The 12,651-nt window shown below is 44.4% G+C and overlaps 1 protein-coding gene across 1 annotated transcript; it reads left to right on the top strand.

The window, feature by feature from the left end:
* The first annotated feature begins 377 nt into the window (after positions 1-377).
* Positions 378-11,454, top strand: ARFRP1 (ADP ribosylation factor related protein 1). Its single transcript, XM_058850868.1, has 8 exons — positions 378-508; positions 1,510-1,609; positions 1,992-2,079; positions 2,526-2,608; positions 3,223-3,304; positions 3,461-3,531; positions 9,641-9,741; positions 11,261-11,454. Exons 2-8 carry the CDS (start codon positions 1,517-1,519, stop codon positions 11,346-11,348), a joined length of 606 nt encoding a protein of 201 aa, XP_058706851.1. The 5' UTR covers positions 378-508; positions 1,510-1,516; the 3' UTR covers positions 11,349-11,454.
* Positions 11,455-12,651: the final 1,197 nt, after the last annotated feature.

Raw genomic sequence — 12,651 nt, forward strand, 5'->3', positions numbered from 1 at the left:
GGCGACAAGAGGCGACGGGAGAGTCCGAGGAGAGGCCGGGCCTGGCCCTGCCCTCCCCCGCCACGGGGTCCACTCTCGCCCACCGGGCCCGCGCACGGCACCGCTCCTCCCGCAGCCTGGGCGCTCCCTCAGCCCCAGGGCTGCAGCACCTCCCTGAGCCGCCACTGCCACCTCGGCGGCCCCACTGCGCCTTCAGCCGCATCGGCCCTTGCGAGCCGCCGCCATGACAGCCGCCATGACACCCCCTCTTCCGGCCGCGGCGCCCCCACTTCCGGCTGCGCTCGCCAACGCGTCACCCGCTCGAGCGCTCGGGGTCCCCGGGAGGCCAGCGGCGCTGGGTGTTCTGGGAGTTGTAGTCCACAGGCCCCCTCTGCAGTGCCGTCGCAGCGGTGACAGGACTACATTTCCCAGAGGCTCAGGCGCGGAATGGCGGCGGCCGGTGGCGCTGGGGAGTCGTGAGAGGTGGCTCCGGCTCCGGTTCCAGCCCTGACACCGGCACCAGGACCAGGTGAGGGGCCGCGGGCCTCGGGCTCGGGGCTCTTTTTCTCGCCTGCTGCGCTCGGGAGCTTGGCCTGGCACCTGTCGCTGGCCCGGGACGTGGCGCTGGGCCATTAGGGGGAAATGGCGGTAGGGCCGGTGTTCCCCTTCAGCCGTCACTGGCTGTGGCAGGGAAGGAAAGGGCCGGATCTCCCGGATTTTCTGCATCTGGAGGCATCTCCCGGCTCCGGGAGGATCTCCATGGTTAGGGAGGAGCAGGCCGGCGGTCGGGCGAGCCCGGGACCAGTCGCTGTCCTGCAAGGGGAGCGGGCCGGGGCTCCCCGGGGCACGGCAGGAGCCCCCGCTCTCGCACAGCTGGGGGCGAAGGGTGGCCCCGGTACCTGTGCCATTAAAGCCCCCTAGTCCTTAGGTGCCCTGTCCTCCCTTACCGTGAAACCCCCGATTCCCGCTTGGGAACGCTTTTATTTCCCTTTAGGTAATGGTGTTTGACTCAAAGTGGTTATTCAACCACGCACTTGCTTAGAGGCTGCTGCCTCTCAAAGGCTCTGCCTTGGGGTTCCCTTTATCTGCGTGTGAACAGAAGGGTTGTTGCAATGGCATGTGAGTCAGCTGCAGCACTTGGTGCTTCCTGCATCCCAGCAAAGCTGCTCTGCCTTGTGTGTGCAAATCCAGCACCACAAAAAACAGGTGTGAGCTTCTGTAGATTCTTGCTCAAAAATACCTTTGTGTTTGTATGAGGTTCACTTCATTTTCTGTGGGTCTTACATTTACTGCAAGAGGTGTTCAGGTCCTTCAGGGTGTTCCCCTTTAAACCCCAAATTTGATCTTGAGCTATTTTCATGATCTCTCGTAGATCTGTGGTTTTTTTCCCTGGGATTGCCTAAATATGAGAGTTACTGATAAAAGAGTAACATCATTTATTTGTCTGGCGTCGGGAAAAACTTGTCTTGTGGCATGAGAGGCTTTTGGGAATGACCTGTTTGTTAATTGATTTCCTGGCATTTGTTGCAGGAGCAGGATGTATACACTACTGTCAGGACTCTATAAATACATGTTCCAGAGGGATGAGTACTGTGTCCTGATCCTGGGTTTGGACAATGCTGGTAAAACTGTAAGTGCTGTTTATCACCCTGTGGAGGGCAGACACAATCCTAAACATCCTCCTGGGATAAATCTCATAACGAGGGTCAACCTTTCTTCAGCTGTGTCCTGAGTTACTTTAGTGATGTCACATCAAACAGTCAACTTTTCCTCACTACTTAAATTTAGTACAAGCTTTCAGGGATGTGGCTGAGGCTTTGGTAATCCCATAATCACCTATGATCCCTTCTTTTCTTGCTAAAATAGGGAGCAAGAGGAGTGGTGTGTCCAAAATTAGGTAGGGCAGGATCTGCTTTATCAGGATTGTGCAGAAATGAAAAGGCAGGTTTGGGGTGAATTGCCCCAGCCAGTAAAATGTTTGACAGTAAATATTGTGTTCTATTCTTTTTCAGACCTTCCTTGAACAAACTAAAACCCGATTTAACAAGAATTACAAAGGGATGAGTTTGTCCAAAATCACAACCACTGTGGGCTTAAACAGTAAGTAAATCCATGTGGAATTTTTTCAGCTTTCTTGCAGTTAGTCAACAGCTGTGTTTTGTTTGAAATGTTTAAGAATTCAGAAGGGCAGAATAGTTCCTGGATGCAGAGATTGTATCTCCCAACTGCCCAGGTTGTAGATAATAAAATCCTTCTTAGCTTAGGAGGAGAAACTCCTGAAGTATTAAAACTCCAGGTATCCTATTTTAGTGCTGTCCTCAAACTGTATTTCCCTGGAGTTAATTCCTTGGCCCAATTCTGGAATTATTTTCACTGATACCGCTCTATATTTGTGATTGCTCTGTGTAGGTGTTGCTCTGTTGTTGCAAGTAGCCACTGCCTGTGATTAGTTCCCCTACAAGCCTGTCCCACCCCAGATTTCTGAGTGGGGTGTGCAGGTGTCTGTGCTTTTTCTGTAGTTTTCATTGGATTGCCCTTCCTTCTAGTTGGAACTATTGATGTTGGCAAAACTCGGCTGATGTTCTGGGACCTTGGCGGGCAGGAGGAGCTGCAGTCGCTTTGGGACAAGGTTAGAGATGTGGTTTTGTTTTATCTGATTTATACAGTTTGCCCAGAGAAGCTGTGGCTGCCCCATCCCTGGAAGTGTTCAAAGCCAGAGTGGATGGAGCTCTGATCAGCCTGATCCAGTGGGAGGTGTCCCTGCTCCTGGCAGGGGGTTGGAAGGAGATGGTTGGCCCTTTCCAGCACGAACCATCCTGTGATTCCATGATTTCTTTTAGAATTGGTTTTGTCTCTTTTAGAGCTGAACCACTACAGTCACACAGTTTGGTAATCACACAGGCTTATTGATAACGCCAGTATTTAACATTAACACTTTTTCAGAGATTCCACTATTTCTGTGCTTAATATTTGCATTATTGGTTACAGACAGCAATTACCAACCCAAATGTGGGGTTGTGCCGTAGAGATAAGCTTTGGGGACACACAGGTGAGCTTTTCCACATGGTGTGTTGAGGCCTGCAAACAGAACAGGCAGCACAGGCTGTGTGCCTCCATTCTGTCCAGGCACACTGTGGATACAGCTGTCTCTAACTGGTTGATCTCCTTCACATGTACCAAAACTGTACCAAATTGAAACAAAATCCTAGTGGATTGACACTAATATCTGTGTTCTCCTTCCAGTACTATGCTGAATCTCATGGGGTGATCTATGTTATTGACTCCACTGATGAAGAGAGGCTCTCTGAGTCCAAAAGAGCTTTTGGTAAGTACAGTGTGAACAAAATAGACCTGAAAGGTTGTACCAAATGAAATTGTAATGCAAAAAGGAGCTCTGGCTTCACCCCTCTGTCCAGATAATCTGGGCCAGGCATTCGTACAACTTCCTGGCTAAACCTGGTTTTGTTTCTGTCCTTTGCAGAGAAGATGATCACCAGTGAAGCTCTAGAAGGGGTTCCCATTCTGGTGTTGGCCAACAAGCAGGATGTAGAGGTAAAATATGGAGGATTTACATAAATGAGCTAATAAGCCTTGGAAAGGTGAACTTTGCATTCGTGTTAAATTTGTTTCACAGACCTGAGCTGATCCTATGGTACTTTCCCACTGCTGGAAATAATTGCTTTGAATTTAGTTTTATTCTTTTTCTTTCTCCTCCAGCCCTTTTTCAGTGCCATGAATGAGCTTCCTACAGGCACATAGTTTTGAACTCTTTATGTAAACAGAACAAACTGCATAGCTATGGTGGGTCTTTCTTGTATCGTGACTCATTATATTGATACTGTTTTTTCCTGTTTATTCAGAAAAAAACAATGTTTAGTGCACTTTGTTTATGCTGTGCTTCTAAAACCCAGGAACAGCACAGCAGATGTACGTGAAGCAAATCATCCTTTCCCCATAACTGGATAAGATCTGTTCAATACAACACTTGTTTGTTTTAGAGCATTCCATCAGTGACAGCAGGGAATTGCAAGGAATGCTCTTTTCTGATAATATCATTTGAGTTCTTTCCGGCGTATTCAGAACTGTAAAACTCTGGGTTTGGATTTCACAGTTTGTGGGTGGTGCAGTGTTTAGGTGACACATCCCGGGCCATCCTTATCTCCCCCAGCATGGAAAAAAAGCTAAGAGAGTGTCCACGGTGGTCGTGGTGTTTTCCTCCTGGAAATCGTACCTGGACATTGTACCTGGAATTCCAGGACTGCAACTCCAGTGACTCGTCCCTAGATGGAGCCAGAGGCTTCCAGTAGGGTTTGGGACACCAGCCCTGGCAGCTGGGATCAGTCTCTGTTCCAAAGGATGCAAATACTTCCCAGGTTCTTCCTCTGGACTGTACACTTGTCTGAGCGACTGTACTTGAAGAAACCTGTGAGGATTTGGTTACACTTCATGAGTACAACATAGATTGGTTTTTGGATGAACTAATTTAGCTAGATTATCTAGTCTTAAAAATAAGAGAAATGTAGTTCCATGTAAAAGCATGAGATCAAGACTGAACTGCTGATTTATGGTCCTGCCTTTGCTGTGGTCTCTGGAATGTGGGGAAATGGTATGTCATTTTTTCTGTGGAAACCAGAATATTGACACACATATTTCTGTGCAACCGCACAGCTTTTCTGCAGGGAGCAGCCTGCACTCTTGCCTTGACCTGTTGAGGATAAGCTCCAAGCAGTGACCTGGAAAGTTATTCCAGTTTCTCTTTTGGTTGTATATACATATTTTCTTACAGGCTGCAGACACTGGCTGTTCTGACACTCTAATCAGACTAAAGACAAATAATTGAACAAGTGGGCTTCTTTAAATTACTAGAAAGAGATATTTGGAACAGGCTTTCAAAGAAAATTTGACTTCTTGCTCCCTTTGGAGGGTCCAAAACAATCCCACAGACTTAGTGCCTTCATGCAGGTGTACTACTACAAGCTACAACAAGAGATTAGCAAAGCTAAACCCACTGGAGGTTTGCCTGTTTGTAAGAAATGCCTACATTGGATGTTTAGAGTTCCACTCCTGCAGAATGATCTTGGATATGGACCCAGCAGAGACACAATGCTAAGACATATAATCACTAAGGGGATTATAGTTAATTTTTCAGTAATTACTGAGGTTCACTTAAAAAAAGGTTGAGAAAACTCAGTAACTTGTTTATTTTCCTCTGATTTAGCAGAATGGAAAACCTCTGGAATAAAACTGATAGTGAGCATTGATAGAGATTTTTCTTCTTTGGATCTCCAGACATAAAACTGTTGTAGGAAATTCTCACCAGCATCTCTCTGATATGGGAGAATAAGTGGTATCTTAACCTTGCTGGTATGTGAGATGAAGGGCAGTTCTTGATGATGACGTGTATAGAGGCCAGCAGAAGGCTTGTGATCAAATACATCAGAAATAGTATATCTGATATAGTTTGTTTTTGAAGTTTACATTCTGTTATTAAGATAACAAAAGTGCTGATGCAACCTGAAATTGCATAAAGTGTTAAGAATTCTCCTGGAGTACATTGTGTCCTCTCAGCATGGCCAAGCATGAGTGGTATTTGGTCATTCCAGGGGATAAAACATGGTCATTGACTGCAAAACACCAATTCTAATTCTCACAACATCGAGTGTGATATTTTATGGTATCAGGAGAATGCTCTGTGTTCACTGGGGCTTCAAAACTGGATTATTTTATAAATAATTTAAAAACTGAGTCAAATGTGTCTTGGAGGAAGGAATTTGTTTGGGTTTTTAAAGGAACTATTGCTTTGAAGGAGAAATAAAATATCTGATATCTAATTCCTGTGAACTCCCTTTCAACTCAGAATGCCACTTTTGAAAATACGGCTTATTGTAGAAAAAACAGCAATACAAGAATTGATATTTGCTGTTTTGATGTGAATGCAGCTGTCGAAAGGTTTATGCAAAGTATGTATTTCTAAACTTTACAATGAGCTGTTACAATTTGGCAACAGAATGGCTCATTATGCCACACTATTCAAAATACTGGCAAAACATGACTCATCAAAAACAGCATCTGAAATTTAACAATGTGAAAGTTACCAGGTGCTGTATGATGACCCACGTCTGGGAGGAAGTTTTGCCATGCTCATCTAAAGATAAATTTTGGAAATTTAATTTGAAATCTCCAGAATGTTGAAAAGCCGCCTCATGCCTTTGGAAAATGTGAGGAGTCATGGTGAGTAGCAGAATACTCATTTCCACACAGTTGTTAGAAAACAGATCTTCTGCATGAAAACCATTTGAGTTTCCAACTGAAGACCTACCACAGCTTCCCTGTAAAATTAGTTTTCATATAAATAAGATGGTTTAAATTGAGGCTATACTATTGCTTCTTTAAATTCAAAGAAGCTTAAATTCTAATTTAAAACAAACTCATAATAAAATGGGTAGCCCCACAGCATAGGTCAGGTGAGTCAGACTTTTTGTGAAATAGTTTTATTTAGGCAATCCACCTTGCTGTTGTTTTTCTTTTTAGTTCCGTTCTGATGGCTGATTACTCTTGAGATGACTGAAGAGCCTCTACTTGAGGTTTTATCCATGCTTCCAGTTTTATCCTGACAGGAGACCAGGCAGCAGCGTTATCTTTGCTCCAGTGGATTTGGGAAATGGGCAAAGGCTCTACAACCTTTTTTTGTCTAAAACTTGCCTTGCTGCTTGATAGATTTTTCAGTGTGCCATTGCTGAGTCTCACTTTGGGTATTGCTATTCTGAACCCTTCATAGGAGGAATTTGGTTCAGTCCTGGCTAGATTATGCCTGGAGGAGCCTTCATCAAAAGAAATTCCACAGTGTGTTATTTTGGGGAAGCTGAGATGGAAATCTGGTTCGTCATGTGTTGTGTGTGAGGTTCCTGTGAACTGGCTGAGAGATACCATCATTCCTGAAAGGTCACTGTGGATTGTGTTACTGTAATGGAGCACTGTTGATGTGATCACAGATCCAGCTTCCCTTCTTTGCCCTTAGGTTATGGGTTTGCAGCTGAGAAACAAAACACATCTGTAAACAAATATTTTGTAATGTGGCTGGGGGGAAGGGGAACTTGGAAGCCACAGCTGACATTTTCCCCTGAGCATGAGAAGCTCAGATGCCCCTTGCTGAAGTGAGGGATAATCTGCCTCAACCCCTGCTGTTTGTCACATGAGGTTCCAGTTCAGGGCTTTCCCTGGGACACTAAAACAAGGTGTTACCTGTGATAGTTGCTGTTACCCCTCTGCTGTGCTGCTCTACTTCATCCCTAAGGGAAAATGATGTTCCTCAAAATGGGATTGGTGATGCAGTGATATCCTGCTGTGACAGTGTGAATGGTGCAGTCTCCTCAGAAGCAAAACTCTTTCTGATGCAGGTTTCCATGGAAAGCCATGGCTGTGCAGCTCTGTGGAAGGTGGGGCATGCCACAGCTCTACCAGAAGGTGGGAAAGGGAAGTTATAATAATGGTTTATACTGGGAGATAAAAAAAGGCTATAATTGTCAGTTGCCTTGGGAAAAATGGACTCTTAAAGGCTTCAAGGATGGGCAAGGTGAAGGATGTGGGTTCTCTGTGCTACTGGGTAGGTGCAGGTGTCCTGGTCTGCTGGTGCTGTTGGGAAGTTCATTGCCTGAATGCTTTGCCCCCTGTGCAAGTAGAAGTTGAGGAATCAAGGACAGCATGACTGTACTCTCTGTTGTTACTTCATATCTTGAACACTTTATCTGATTTATTTTAAAATATTTTAAAATGTGTCATAATTCAGAAAAGGAGAAGGAAAGGGTAGGCTCAAGATTATATAATGATATTAATCTCTGAGAAGCTTAAAGTGTATTTCAAGAAACATTTTGTCAATTTCAGCTGCCTTGAGATTTAACCTTCCTGCTGCCAAGTCTCATTTGAAAAAATCAAAGATGTGAGAAATAGCTCGGATTACTGACATGCAGCTCCTTCTCCTTCCCAGTTGTTGTGTCACTGTTCTGTCCAGAGCTTTGGGTTAAACAGGGAATCATTTGGACCTGCCTTTCTTATGGGGCAGTGGACACACCATACCAGGCTAAGGGAGCAGCTTTTACAAACCAGTAGAGAGTGGTTGGTTGGTTATAATCTCTTGCCCATCTTCCAGACCTGCTGGTTTGAATTCCAGCTCCCTGACTTGCTGTAGAGTTGCTAATTGTTGTTGCTTCTTTTTTTTTTAAACTAACTGTTTATCCTGTGGCTGACAGCTTATCTATATGAACCGCACATTTTTCACTTGTCAAAAATCCTGACCTAAATTGTTCTTCTGTCCATTCTGGCTGGAATGATGCCAGCAATGTTTTTGGATACAATTTCCAGGTCATTGGTTGAAAGGGCAAGTTTAAAATGCACCTGAGGTCATAAGAAAGTACAGTCATTAAAAATTGCGCAAGTAATGGAGTCAAGGGCCCTGAGTGAATTGGCTCTTGTTAAACTTGCAAGCCATTTCTTAAGATCCCCTCCTGTGTACAAACAATGAAATCTACCTCTGTTGTCCACAAACATTTCCTGTATTTAATTTCTCCAGAATTAGTGTTTTGCAAATGGATGGCTGATAACATTAATTCTCATATTTCTTTTCTCTCAGAGTTTACGTCCACTTGGCCAATCCTCAGGACCAACAAGGGTCCAGTTTGGCATTCATGTAAACATTTGTCCAAAACACGTATGTGGGCCTGACTGGAGGTTTTTGAAACACGTATTTGAGACTTGTTGAAGGTCCAGAATGTCTTTGCAGAGAGGAGGAAAGGTGGGCTTGTGGCCAGCTGAATTGCTTAAACAGCTTGTCCAAGGTTTCTGAGGCACTGAGTGCTCAGGGAGGTGCAAGTCCAGGCTTTAGTTGGGCAGGTTTGCTTTTGTTGTAGCTTTAACATATTTTGTGGTGACACCATGATTTATGTGAGGAACGTAATCCACTGGTTTACTGGGGGCTTATGATTTGTCCCCCAGTAAACCAGTGCTGTGTAAGTGCTGTGCCAGTTCCCAGCAGCCTCCTGGCAGCCTCACAGAAGTTCAGGACCTGCTGAGGGTCAAGAGCTCAGTGACATCAGGCATCAGAAAACGTGCTGCATTCAGTGCTGCCAGTGTTTTCTCTGAATGCAAACAGACAAGTGCTGGTGGGGCATGGCTGTAATGCCAAGGAATGTGCTGAGAACTGAGGAAAAATCACAGTCTGTTTTGTCAGAGTGCCCAGGATGCTGGCAAAAAGTCAGCTGAGCTTATGGCAGGGACGCTGCTTCAAAAGGCTTTGTAAATATTAAAGCTCTTGTAGTGTCCTGGTAAACGCATGCTGTTGAGAAGCTTGGAATGGGTGTCCTTAGAAGGGTGCAGGTTGTGCTCATTTTCAGGACTATTTGTTTAGAACTGTGTAGATGAAGGATCAGGGAGGTGAGGCAGTGTGTGTGTACTATCAGCAAACAGCATTCTCTTTGTTGAAAAAATAATTTGTTCATTGCTTTGGAATTCAAAGAGGTGAGCTTCTTGTGTTGGTGGATGAGTTGGTTTAACCTCACAGCGTTGCCATCCTGACTGAAGCAGGACTGCAGTCATGGTAGGATTCATTGTGGAAGAGGGTCACCATGTCTTGTAGTACAAACAGGCTCTAATTTGACTCCCTTTGCAGACTTGTCTCTCAATACCTGATATCAAGACAGCATTTAGTGACTGCATTAACAAGATTGGGAAGAGAGACTGCCTGACACAAGCCTGCTCAGCCCTTACTGGGTGAGTATGAGAAGGGGTAGACTGAGAATTGGTTGACTGAGCAGCTCTGGGGTGTCACACACAGAGCAGCACAACAGGAATTATTAAGCCTTGAAAGGGAACTGTGCTACCTTCCAACACTGACAGACACTTGTTGGAGAACCTTGGACTTACACCAGCTCAGTAACTTTGTCTGTAAATCCTGCCTGTAAAACACAGTGGAAATGTACTGCTGGCTGAGAGCAGCGGGGCTTGGAGGCATATTTGTTGTCCTGTATCATCCCTTCTCTGTACACAATAATCCTTGCAGATGTTGGTTTGCTGCAACTCCTGGCTTTTAGGTTAAAAGTCAGTTGAAAATGCAGCTGTTGATGCCTCTGCCAGATAAATGGATGGTGTTTCACTGCTGCTGCCGTAATTATGTTTCAGCTTTCATATTCTTTGGCATGCAGATGAGCTTTGTGATAGGGATGATATCACAGTCTCCAGGAGTCCTCTTACATGGGAATGCCTGTGGTTTAAAATCTGATGACTGAAACAGACTCTCATTTGGGCTTACACAGCTGCATGCCATGACCTTGACCAACCCACTGGATTCTTGATATCTCAGCATCATTACTGAGTATCGAGACATGCAGTACTTTGGTTCTTTGTACTTTCAGTTCTTTAAGTGTGCTACTTGGCATAAGTCAAAAGTTTTGTTCCAGGTGGTGGAAACACTCTTGGCTGAATTACTGCCTGAATCTAGAGCTCTGAATTTTTTTCTTTGTTATCATACAAACTACTGCAAAGGATAACAAAAAATTCTTTAACTGTGAAAAGAATCTGTTGTCTGCATTGCTACAAATCACATGCCACTAAGCAGGTGAATGACCACAAGAACAATGTTCAAGCACTGACTGGAAGAAGTCTTAGATAATAGCCTTATGAAAAACAACCTTTTCAGTTGTGGGTTTTTTCTTTTTGTACAAACACTTTTAGTTTTGATCTGTGTGGAATTTCCTTTCAAAATTCCAGTTTGAGCTTGCACTAAAAGAATAAATAAGTCATGGAAGTCATGTCTGGGGAGCTGTGCAGACCAGCAAGGTGGTGACTTGCTTAGCAGCCCCAGCACAGATGATTACAGAAAGCTGGAACCAGGATTGCAAAAGCTTATACAACTAGTGTGAGGTTTGTGGCAAAATAACCTCAAACCAGCTGTCAGGTGGGTTTGATGCTTGTTCATCCCAAGATTTCCACAGAGTTGGTGAGTAAGTTGGGTGTAGATGTGCACAGACACCAGAAAAATAAAGGGTGGAGGTGTGTGTGTGTATATATATATATAAATATATATTGCTGAGCTGAAAGAAATCAGATCCTTATTGTTTGTCTGCATGAGAAATAACACAGAAATGCCAACAAATAAATCTGGGATGAGCAGAGCCCTTCCCTTCCTAATGTAAGGGCTCAGTTAGGGCCTGTATGATCCCTGTTTCTGTTCTTGGTTGCTCCTTGTTGTTGGTTTATTCTAAAACCTTGTCTGTTTGTCTTATTTCCTTAGCAAAGGGGTGAATGAAGGAATTGAATGGATGGTGAAGTGCGTGGTGAGGAACATCCACCGCCCCCCAAGAAAGAAGGACATCACGTAGGAACTCCAAGCCAGCCAAGCAATGGACAGTCTCTTTCCACACACTTTTGTGTTCCCTTTAAAGAAGGTGATCCACTGGATTCCTATTACACCTGATTCTTTCCTAAGTTTGGAGACAAATATTCTCTTTCTGTGTCTAAAAAACCTTGAGCCAAGGATTCCAACTGGGTGGGGGGTGGGAATCTCTTACATTGAGTATTGTCATTGGCCTCAGAGCATCCTATGTAGCAACCCACACATTGTTGCCGATGCAAAGGACTTAATTTTCTACTATCTTAGTTTGTGATTCCTGATTTGTTAATCTAAGAGGCTGGAGGCCAGTGACATGAAGGAATTCCTGAAGGAAATGTATAGGTGAATATGGAAGGGGAGGAATAGTCTGAGGAGCAGCTGTTCTTCCTAACTGCAAAGATCCTTGCTGCCCCAGCCCCATGTTCCTGCAGGGTGTTACTGGCCCTGTTATGCTGCTGTTTGTGTAGTGGGGAGAGACAGCATTGATTAGAACTTGATTTTCACTCGGGGTGTTGATTCATAACTTTAACCTGTGGTAAAAGATGTGGAAACCAGCAACTGCACAGTGGTCATTGGATCATGGAACTGTTAAGGATGGAAAAGACCTGATCAAATCCAACTGAGCTGGTTGAAATGTATATTCCTACCAGGAAATGGATTCCAGAAGCACTGCCTTGCTCTGACTGCCAGTCTCTGTGCATTCTCTTTAATCCTAAGAGTAATTGGGATCATCTGTAACTGGAGTGAATCAAGGCCCTCTCTGTGATCTTTCTAAGCTGAAAACAACCTCTAGGCAGGGAGAAATCAGTATGCAATAAAGCTTCCTACTTATTTGAACTTCCCTGGCTGAAACAATGGTATTTGGGAATAGCAGTACTTAGCCCTTAGGTTTGGTTTGTTTTTTTAATGTAGGAAAAAACAGACAGCACTGAAAAGTGAAACAGTGCTCAGTGCTTGCATCACCTACTCAGCTAGATCTGCTGATACATCACTATCATTTCCCTGAATATGAGTTTTTACGTGAATTTCAAGGTGGTTTGGCAATGGGTGTTGCTCCTCTGCTGTTTTATTTACTCCTGGCACTGGTGAATGTTCTGTGCTGTTTGCTGACATCATGAAGGGGCCATTATTCAAGCTGTACCTGAGCCAATCCCTAGTAATCATTTGAAGTCTTAGTTGGCATCTGTCAAAGAACTTTCTGCTAAATTTTCTGTGTGGAACTCAATGTAGATGTTTTTTGAGAGAGAACATCATTCATTCGCTCACATTTGGGTCAAGGCACAAAGGCAGCT

The sequence above is a fragment of the Poecile atricapillus genome, chromosome 15 (genome assembly GCF_030490865.1).
Source record: "Poecile atricapillus isolate bPoeAtr1 chromosome 15, bPoeAtr1.hap1, whole genome shotgun sequence".
Lineage (NCBI taxonomy): Eukaryota > Metazoa > Chordata > Aves > Passeriformes > Paridae > Poecile > Poecile atricapillus.